This window comes from Gobius niger (assembly GCF_951799975.1).
Source record: "Gobius niger genome assembly, chromosome: 18".
Classification (NCBI taxonomy): Eukaryota; Metazoa; Chordata; class Actinopteri; order Gobiiformes; family Gobiidae; genus Gobius; species Gobius niger.
In genome coordinates this window covers 13,974,598-13,985,759 of record NC_136869.1, presented here as the reverse complement: position 1 = coordinate 13,985,759, position 11,162 = coordinate 13,974,598, and the positions used below count along the sequence as shown (strand labels likewise).

The following is an 11,162-nucleotide window of genomic DNA, read 5'->3' as shown; positions in this document are numbered from 1 at the left end:
TTTGAAGCATTCTTGGAGCCTGTGTTACAAGTAGGCTTTTAAATGTTTCAACCATAATTGTGAGTTTCAAGTTTTACCCAAGACTGAAAGCTTCTTGAAAAAGCAGCGCAAAAAAAAGACTTAGGCTAAATGAGGATAAAAATGCAGCTTAAAAGCATCAGAAGAGGGACAAAAATGCAACAAAGCAAAATAGGAGACACAAAGTTATGGAAAAAGCAACAAAAACATGCACAAGAGCACCAAAAAAACGCAAAAATGTGGGTGACAACGGGAGGAAAAATCGTAGATACGTTTTGTAGCTCTTAGCTTTCAAATAAGGTGTTACACTGGCGTATAGGCTGTAAGCTCCAGTCGAGATGCTTTTAGATTTGGGTAAAGCTGAACTGGAGGAAATGTGCTCTGTTAAGGTGGGGGTTAAAAGGTTAACAGAGGGCAATATTACCCCATTGATTTTAAGACTTTACTGTTTGTTTTCATGGGCTGGCCCCTCATTATTGACCTCTGAGGGTCAGCTCCAGCTTGTGCTGGCTAAAACGAGACTTAAAACCTTATCTATGCTTGGCCCTAAGCAGTAGACCGCTCTGCCCTACGCATCCGAACAGCCTTTAAGACCCAATTCATTCTCTGGCTTTTATACCACGTGCAGTTGTGTGGTCCTCGTGTTTATTATTGCTTTTAATTTGTTTTATTAATATTCATTGTTTTATGCACTTATCATAGAAATGTTTTAGTTTTTAGTTAGATTTTTTGTGCAGCACTTTAGACAGCTGTATTTTGTTGTTTAAATGTGCCATGTAAATAAAGTCGATTATGTTAATTTGCACACAATTCTCATCTTAGGGCGTCTGTCTCTTTAAATAAAACAGTGTTCAACAAGTCAGTACTTATTTTGTACAAAATCCTGCTCACTAATTCGCACAATGAAGTTTTTCGACTCAATAATCTATCTAAAAGCTGAGAGAGCATAGAAATGGAGTGGGCGCTGTTCCTCATGTGTCCTCTAGGGGTCCCCACAGGATCCGGCCGCTCCCCCTCAGTCTGCGGTGACTTCTCCGTTGCTCTTGTTTACTGTGATGTTTACGGCGATGGCGGAAGTCGTGTGATTCTGTAAGTTTTTAATCAGTTTTGAACATTTATTTCTGCGATGAGATCATGACAGCTTTGCAGTTGACGGTCGGATTGTTACGAGTGCTCTAAGGTCCCGTTTCTGCGCATGTTTCTGTCAGAATAGAAGCGTTTTAGCATCGTGTTAGGCTAAAGCCGGTGGAAACTACGATCATGTGTGTCAGGTCTCACTGTGGCTAAAGAGGAGGTGACAAAGTTCAAACTTCTTTATAAATATGTCCCTAGTTTGAGTGTGGTTAGTGTTGCTACTAGGGATCCCGGGTGTATGTTTAACCACACTGATATCGTGGGAATGTGGGTTTGAAATGTTAGACCACCTACTTCACTGACCACTCGAGTAAGATGCGCAAGACTGACAGTGTATTCTGCAGCTTTTACTGGTAAGTAAAAGCGTACGATTGCTAACTTACGAAAGAAACGATTATAAAGGCTTGTGAGCTCTTGCAGAGTTACAATGCAAGAACATTTAATGTAATTTCACTTATGTTAAATTATTCATAAGTCTAGTAAATGCGTTTACACATTATAATTTTTCTTTCAAGTTAAAATATATATATATATATCGTATTGTATTTTTAGTTCATTTGCCAACTTGTTTTTGTAAAAAAAAAAAAATCCTTGCACTTCAAATTTATGTTTATGAGTCAGCCAGGACTTAAAGGAACAGGACACCGTTTTTCCATACTGAGATATGTTCTTACCTGGGCTTAGACGAGTTGATGCGTACCTGTCTGGTCTGTGTGCGTGCCCATGAAAGAGTGTGGTGGCTTCCAACTTCACCCCCGTTTGGAGCTATAGGAGTACATTGGGAGAGGCCAAATGCTAACATCATCTTTGGTCGTTGTGCGTGACTGAGGGCGCACACAAAGACCAGACAGGTACACATCAACTCGTCTAAGCTCAGGTAAGAACATAGCTCAGTATGGAAAAACGGTGGTCTGTTTGTTTAACAATAATTAAGATGCTACTTGAATGAATGAATGAAATGAATGAATAGACTTGCTTGACATTTTCAATTTTCAACAGAAACAGTTTGCCTTTTCTTTTTTTTTTGCCAGTCTTGCACATCACATAAAGAAATATTCGTCACAAACAAAATTCCACATTTATCTCCTTTCCTTAACTACAATAGCCTATATATAACGTTGTCATCAAGTAATTGTAATGAATGAATTTATTGCTTTCATAATGTAATCAACTTCACTTGGTTAATTGATCACTGAGATTATGCCTAACAACTGCAATTCTTATTTTACTCGATTCAAACCAAAGGAAAAAAAAATGTAATTCGTACTTTTTTATAAGAACGTAGCGACTCACTGGGGCTGGGACGATGCGCTTTTGTCACAATACACTTCAATACATAATAGTTGGAGGCCGATACGTTCCATCCTGCGACACACTAAGCACTGTGAAAAAATGATGTAAGCCAATAACCGAATACCATATGACATTTATCAAAGTATTTAGATTGAAAATGCTTTAACACACAAAAACGTAGGTTTAACGTATACGAATGCAAGATACAAATGCCTCCAATTAGCCCATTGATATCTAGGCTAAAGCAAATAATTTGTAGAGCTATACTATAAAAGTATTGTATTAGTATGCTTTGTTATATTGATACTATGGCCCTAATTCTATTCTACCAATTTTAGCATTTTAAAGCATGCATAAAACCATCTGTCTGGCTTCGATGACTCTAGTTGAATTATAACACCTTTACTAGATATGTGTGTGTGTGGCACTTCTTTATCAAATCCAGTGGTGCAACATTACTTTTTATTCACAGTGAACTCCTTCTATAAATGGTTTTCTGATTGTAATTGTGATTGTAATCCTCAGGGACAATTTGATGAATGATTATATAGTAGCTCTCTCTTTGTCTGTCTTTGTTTTCACAGTGTAAACAAAGGCATTGGAATAAACAGCGTGTCTCCTTTTCCAGGTGAAATTGTCTGTAGATCTGGGCCATGGATGAAGGGTTGACTCCTTTGGACTGCTTGCTCCCCTCAGGTACTGTCTGTCAAACAGACAATCATTCCCATTGTGCAAACAGACACTCAGAAATACACACAAACAAAACATGTCTGAAAATTCAGCGGTTAAAAAAGCAGCTACAGTACATCCCCGCGAGACTCCCTGAAAACTGGGAAACAAACATAGACGATGTGCATTCACTTCTATCGAAACATATTCGTGCTCACATCGCTGTCACACTTGTCTACCCTTTCGTTTCTCAGAGTGTCTCCCACTCACTCTGACACACATAAATTGTCTTTGGGGAAATAAAACTCCAAAACAAATCACTGGCACTTTTAGAACTACTCTTCATTCACTATGGTGTCTTGGGCTCTTACATAATGTTGTAAGGTTAATATAAGACAACTGGACAGTTTTTGGTCAGTGTCGCGCCCACCAGATACAGACGTGGGTGTGGATGGCATCCATGTGCAAGCTAATCTAAATAGACTCAACTGTATTGCATAACTTGTTTAACTAACTAAATTACATAACAGGACTAAAAACATTTAAAAAGGAGACAATTATATGCAGCACAAATCAGAATCTGAAATTTGTTACACTCAGAGCAAGCAGGTCCCAGATTTGATTCCCCGGGTATAGTCTCCATGCCCCCCAGCCCCATGCATCAACTCAAAACAGGCAAAGTAGGCTAAAATGTTCATTCACAAAATTGAAATAGAAGTCAAAGTATTGCTCAAAACTACAGTGTTCTTTTTAAGTTGATTGCATGATACAGCATTAAACCACTGCCAAAAAAAAATCCCAACACACTGAAAAACAAGTGTAATCGGATTCCACATGAATTTCTGCAGCTAACAGGGAAGCTGTTGCAGTTCTTCAGCCAGTTTTTATAGGTCACAGCTCAGGTGTGCTCCCTAGTGCGATGTTGACCTAAAGACCGATTCTTTTGCCTGTTGCTGTAAAGGTCAAACAAATCAGAACAGTTTGGCCTGTAGTGTAGGACTCTGCTACAAGTTGTACAAGACTAGACTCTTTTGCAAGTAATTTATTTCAAACTGCATATTATAATGATCTCATTATGGTTGTTCAAAAGGTAAATGTTTTCTGTTATTTATGGGAGAAAAGTCGCCCTTTATGAGTGAAGTTGTCTTGAACAAAGAACTGCAACAATTGTCCGCCTACAACTTATTTTAGAAAATAACGACTTTTGACATGAAATGTTTGTCTTTAAAGTTTCTCATTTTGTGGACATATTACAACAAGAATCATCCAGGATTTAATTAGAGAACTGTAATTTACTTTTTATCACAATGAGCTGAAACACGAAGTGAAAATTGTTTTCCTTGCCTTTTTTTTTTGTTGGTTTTAATTAGAATGTGGATACATTATCACTTCATTTTTCTCTCACTGCAAAATTTTAACATAGCCACATTTCCAATAAAACTTGCTTCAACAAATGGAAGGGAAACAACTGTAATAGTACTCTTTCTATATGCTTGACATTTGTGAACATGTTAACACATACACAGAGGTGATTTCGCGAGCCCGTACGATGCACAAATCAATATGGTACAAAGGCCAGCATCAGTTGTGAGACAGGATCTGTGATTGGAGGCTGTCGACAGCACTCGGCAAGCACTGAAACAAATGTGTTCTCCTGTATGTTTTGTAAGCAAGACACACTCTTCGGTCTGCTTGCTACAAAAAAGGAAATAAAGTTTATTTAAAGGGTTAAGCACTGTGTGCTCTTCAACATCCATGCACACGCACAACTTGTCTAATTATCTTTCTATCTAGAATAAAAGAGTTGTCTGATGCAAATCATTATGACCACCAAATTCTGATATGCACAGGTATCTTACTTGTGAAATTTGAGATATTCAGCTCGGCTGTCTTCATAATGCTGATCCATCTCTATCTCTGTCAGGGGACAATTTTAAAGTGTACAGCTGAGCAGCAGGACATTAACCTGGGAATACCCATGCCGCTGTGTGTGCTTGAATCATTTCGAACTGCACAGCAGCCAGGGGACCATGGTATGATAGACATTTGTGGGGCCCAATGAACGGCTATGGACAATCGTTAACCACACCTCGCCTACAAGAAAATAAATTGGTGGTCCCCAGACTAAATATAACTTGCAGGACATTGAAAATTGAAAGGTTTCTCGCACCAAACATTGAAAAAAGTTGCCCCTTAAAACCGGTCTGAACTTGTGTGCCTCAGTGAAGTGACTTTAGTGAAGTGACTTTCCTCTACAGAATATAATTAGACTTTAAAGCAGAACTAAGTAACTCATGCCCCCAGAGGCCATAAGAACCACTGCAGGTGTCGTAGCATGTTGCGTTTTTTTTTACTCATTAATTGTCCGTGAGAGTAAATGACGCTGACCGAAAAGACAAAAGGGACAAAAGGGAGAGAGGGATATTGTACATTGTGCCACTACTCAATGACACAATGGATATAATCTTTTTCACTCAAACTTGGCTGGAGTGAGCCTGTTAGCTTCTTCTTCGTGATTTCCTGCACCTCCGACCCGGAGGCAGGGAAGTTGCAATTGTAGTTTTCTGGCCAGGGGGAGATGAAAGACCCCCCAATCATCCCATTAACACTTGTATTATTCCCAGAGGGACTATGAAAAGGATTTATTACGGTAAACAAGTTACTTAGTTCTTCTTTAAGGCCCTGTAACTGTGTTTTTCGACTTTCATGCCAGAAACGGGAGCTAGTTAAGTATAAACTAAAATAACTAAGCTAACTAAACACCCTCAGAATATCCTGATTGAGGTCCTGAAGTTGCAATTGTTTTTTAACATCAGTCCTACTTTGCAATCACCAAACAACAGTTACACTGCACACAACGGTCTCTTTTTACCCAAACTTGTTGCAAACACAACATACAATTACATGGAAAAATGAGTTAATCTAAGCTAAAAATAAAAATGTTTTTTGGAAATTGGAAACGGCGCCTTTAGTGTCCTATAAAGACCCACATTTTCTGCTCAAATTCCCACTGAACTGAACTTTTGCCGAAGCCTTGACTCCATGACTCGATCTAAAAGTGTTTGTGGTATTTATGCTGTCTGGCACTTTAAACAGAGTCCCCAAGGTGACATTTCTTTGAACAGGGCGCAGGATAAGGCCGTCCTGTTCCAGAAGTAGCTAATGCGTGTGTGTGTGTGTGTGTGTGTATGGAGGGGAGGGGGAGGGGGAGGGAGGCAGGTGAGCAGCGCTTTGGCGAAAAGTCACGGCTGGTTGGCTCTGTCTTTTGTTCTGTGTACACCTCCGGCCAATTAAGAGACAAGGCTGACAAATCTGCCCCTCCTCCGCCCGTTCGCTGGTTCCCTTTTCCTTTGCGTCGCCTCCTTCTTCCCCCTTTCTCCCCTTGCTTTGCTTTTACCACACGCAGCTGGGGTTGACTTTCACATTAGAAGTGACCTTCCCGTGATGCGAACTTTTTAACAACATCAAGCTCGCTGAAGCAACAAAGTCACCAGCAACGCCACGCAGGGCAATGTTTTTATGCACTTCCCGAGCCAAGCCGCACTAAACTCCCCTTCCCTCTCGCGACCAAGATGCCGCGCATATTACTGGGAGAATTGCATGCTGTTGCTTTTTTGGCCTCCCACCATATTTCTAATGTGTCAGAACCGCTACAAGCCTGTTTTAAATGTACCACGCTGATTAGAGATTTGCATAAGTGCAGTTTAGAGAAGCACATTGGAAAGGAATTATAAGGTGTGTTTTTTTTACAGTAGCATATGCTATTTTGGCTTGCCAACATCTTTACAAAATGCATTATCAATCATTCATAAGTGTAGCGATAGGAGCAATAAATCAGCGTGAAATCAAATTGCTGTGTGCAGGCAAAAGGAAAGCATCCCTGGCTTTAGTCTCTGGTCCATTAAGGCTTTTGTTGCCGCTGTGTTTTTTACTTCTCGAATGTCGCGTTTCCCATTATGTTTTTCCCCCCAACTCCCGCAGATAGAAAAATGACAATTCTAAAGTATGAGTCAGGGGATTTGCATTAGCAGCCGAGCAAAAAGAGAAAAGCTCAGAGAAAGATGGATGGGGGTGTGAGGTGGGGGTGTGTGTGTGTGTGGGGGGGGTTGAAAGAATAGATTTGTGAAATGATGCACCCTGGGACACGGGCTTGACAGTGAAGCATGGAGGTGCCGCTGACAGCAAAAACAAAAGGCGTGCAATCATTTGGGCTATAGGATGACAGGTTATTTTCCATGTTTGGAGCAGGCTACTTGCTTTTGTCGTAATACCCACGGCCAAGGTCAAGGTATTCAAATTAGCCCCGGATGAGCTGTGTGAACCAAAAGGACTCTCTACATCTCCCACTACAAAACACAGCCGGAGCTAGTTTAGGATCTGAATTATATATATCTTATCTTTTATGGTCAGCCTGACATAAGTAATCTGATAGCATCTTTTGTGGCTATAATAAACAGTAAATCATTCACGTGGGCAGGCAGTGGGCTTCAAAGATGGCTTTTGGGGATAAAGCGTTCCATTTCCTTTGGTACTCGGTGTGCTTTAGATATCATGGAGCTAAATAATGTTTTTTTTTTTTTACTCTCTTGTTTTTGTAGGAAAGCAGAGGATTTGTCTGATCATTCTCAACCAGCCCATTGATAAGGGCTACCTGGAGATCCTGTGGAAGAAAGGTACACATTTTTCTCACCATTCAAAACATATTTATTATATACATTGTTGTCTGGCTCTTCACCGTTAGTTAATAATATGTATATATTAAACAATAGCACTTAATATGTGGTGTGAAAAGAAACGAAAACTGGCATTACAGCTACATTAAAGATTGTAAAATGGTAATTTGTGTTAAAACGGGCCATTTGTGTCCCCAACAGGAAATGTTGTGTATTTCATGTACACATTTATGCTGTTATGGGGTTTTTCTGGCTTGTTTTACACAGGTAAATCCATGCCGTAATTTAACACAAAGAAATGTACTAACATTGGTATTTATTTTGAAATAATAAATATGATATTAGGCCAGACAATTCTACAAATTTTCCTCACCTCATGTTTTTTTTTAGTTTCCAGCAGGTCTTCCTTATTAAAATATTCAAACAAAGCTGTTACTCTGATGGAAATCAGTCTAAACTCACTTTGTTCTTTTTACCTCAACATTTAACCGGGGTGTCAAGCTCATTTTGGGTTGTGGGCCAAAAGTCAGCTCCCACGTTGGGCCACGGGCCACATAAAATGAAGACAGGAAAATACTAGATAGAAAAAAAACATTTTTCCAAAAATGAATTATAATGATGAGCTGCGATTTTGAGATAGTGCTGATTTGGTCCAAAGCGCGACAGGACTGTCGCCTAATAAATAATAATAATGGCTTACACTTACAGACTGACCATTTATTACGTGGTTATAATGTGTTGTTTATATCCTGATCTCTTAGTACTAGCTGAGACCCGGCCTTCGGCCGGGCCTCGCTAGTCTCCACATTTGATATTCTGGGATTATGAGTGATTACAAAGAAATGTCCAACCCGTCACACAGTTCAGCTGTAGACCAGTGGTTCCCAACCCATTCCAAAAACTATGGCCACTACAAATGAGTAAAAGAATGAATGCAAAAAAAAATGTCAAACAAACTGCAATTGGAGTGTTTGATGCACCCGTGCTCCTTTCGTATAAACTACAACGACAATATTTTCGCTAAACTCGGGGAACAGGATTCAAGAGACAGTGGAATAATTATGGAGAGATATTAGGGGTTCAGTTCTAACGGTTTGGTTCACGGTGCAGGACCCGTGGTTTGGTGCATCACGGTAGTGCACGATCCAAAAAAAAGGTGAGTAGGTTTTGAACTGAAATAGCCTAATGATCGTTGTTAGACAGTATTTATAACCTTACAATAAAATTGGCAATGCTTTCCAAGCTGCTTTAGAATAAAATGTACCTCTGGGCTCAATACGTGAAAGCAAAATAGAAAGCCAATGGTCCAGCAGCAAAGTTAAAAAAAGATAAAAAGAAAAAAAACTAAGCAGTGCAGGCCATGCGCTCGTTAAGTTGTAGTGTCATTGTCGCTTTTACGCACACGGAGGATAAATCAGTCGGAGCAGCGCGTGTGATTAGAGGCTCGTGTTTGAGCAGGTGTGGGGCGCACACGCACACGCATACACACACGCACACACACGCACACATACATACACACACGCACGAACACACACACACACGCGCACACATACAGACGAACGCACACACGCGCACACAGCGCCCTGTTGGGATGCGCACGCGCACACATACATACACACACGCACGAACACACACACATGCGCGCCCACACACATCGCCCTGTTTGTACGCGCGCACACGCACGGCAGTCAGATCTCGTGCACTCGCGTTTTTGTGACAGCGGGTTGTCCTCGGACAGCAGCACCGCGGTCCATAAGGACCCGTGGCCAATGCACGAGGCCGGTGGGACTCGTCACGTGGGGGCCGGCCGCGGATGTAATAACACCAACCACGCACACACGCAGTACTGTCGCCAGGCTTCCTGGTGTTCCCAAACGGTCTCCCATCCCAGTCCTAACCAGGCCCTTCCCTGCTTAGCATTCGAGGAACGGTCTCCCATCCCAGTTCTAACCAGGCACTTTCCTGCTTAGCTTCAAAGTCGGTATGGGAAATAAACATGGCGGCGCCCAGGCGGCGGCCATTGAGTTAGCGTTTTCTATAATAGATGTCCGTTCCCTGTGCTGGACATGTGTGGAACTCTTTCCCCCCTGGCTGGAGTGAGCATTCTGGTTATTTCTTAAAAAATGCAGAACTCTGCACAGACTAGAAACCTACTTTTCTGACATGCTCATGCATTTTTGAGCTACAAGTTGAGGGCCTGATTAACTCATCTTGCGGCCGCGCCTTGTGTTTGACCCATGTGATTTAACCTTTGGATTGGTAGTTTTCCATGTGGCCCTAATAATGTGGCCAGTGTGGGTGAACAATAGTGCTGCTTTTCTAATAGAAAAAAAGTCCCTTTCGGTCCATTTGAGTGCGTTGATATTATTTTTCTATACGTCATTCAGCTGTGTAAAGCCTATAATTCAGTTGTCCAGGGCCAGGCCACTTACCGTATATTTAAAAGGCAAATTGCTTTTAACGGTGACATTTTGTGGTACTGAAAGCACACTTAGAGGCAGGTAGCAGGTGCAGTCACTTCGCTGGAGCTTCATTGAAGTGTCCTTTCGTTCACTGAAGATAATTGGCTGGTAAATAACTTGCAGTTGTAGGAAGAGTCCACTCGGCGCAGCAGGGGAGTGATGAGGTCGATATAAACAAACCAGTGGACTCTGGACCTCCGCATAACTGATGTGGGTGTCCAATAATTTTTAGGCAGTGCTGTCTTCGAACTCCTCATTAACTATGCACCTGTTTTAGACTTCTTTTGTTTTACCATTATGAAAGCCCATGAGAATTCAAGATCTAAGAATAGTTGCAGTTAGAATGATTGCTTTTATATCACATTGCAAAAGCGACAGAAATATATCGTCCTCTCAAAGCAACAAAATATTCTGCTTCCTTCTCTTATGATCTAAATGCAAAGCTGTCTCTAAGTCTCAAACAATATGCCTTCGCAATTAAAAAGAAACAAGGTATTTGCACAGCTCCAACAGCCAAATAGTTACAGTTTGTGCTGTATGTTAGTTTTGGTCCCGTCAAATTTGAGATGTAATTGATTAAAAAATGCGAAAAGTGGGATTTGTTTGTGTAGATTTTATTTCAGCACATTGTGAGGTATGACTGTAACTATCTTGGCCAATGTGAGGATCACTGCCATGACAGAGCTCTCTGTGCTCTTTTATTCCTCATTTTTAAACATTCTCATGAGTGTCTGCTTTTGTAAGACGTCATTGCCCATACGTTTTTATATCCGCTTTTCCTATTAACTTTTATGCCATGCCCGTGACACATATTACCAAATGTAATGCAGAACTCAGTGCTATATTTTTCGGTGGAAGGACCTGAAATTGTTGCGAAATAGGACAAAATGCTGCTAAAAATAAAACTTTAAAG

At 40.8% G+C, this 11,162-nt stretch overlaps 1 protein-coding gene across 2 annotated transcripts in view; it reads left to right on the top strand.

Annotated features, from left to right (window-relative positions):
- Positions 1–1,047: 1,047 nt before the first annotated feature.
- Positions 1,048–11,162, top strand: part of tpk1 (thiamin pyrophosphokinase 1) — a 67,811-nt gene continuing 57,696 nt past the window's right edge. The window contains exons 1-3 of one of the 2 annotated variants that reach the window (XM_079575833.1): positions 1,048–1,107; positions 3,074–3,141; positions 7,713–7,787. In XM_079575833.1, the coding sequence (XP_079431959.1) occupies positions 3,099–3,141; positions 7,713–7,787 (118 nt within the window). In that variant the 5' untranslated portion in view covers positions 1,048–1,107; positions 3,074–3,098. Of the gene's footprint in view, positions 1,108–1,303; positions 1,361–3,073; positions 3,142–7,712; positions 7,788–11,162 lie in introns of those variants that run through there. The other variant, XM_079575834.1, reaches the window with a different exon arrangement.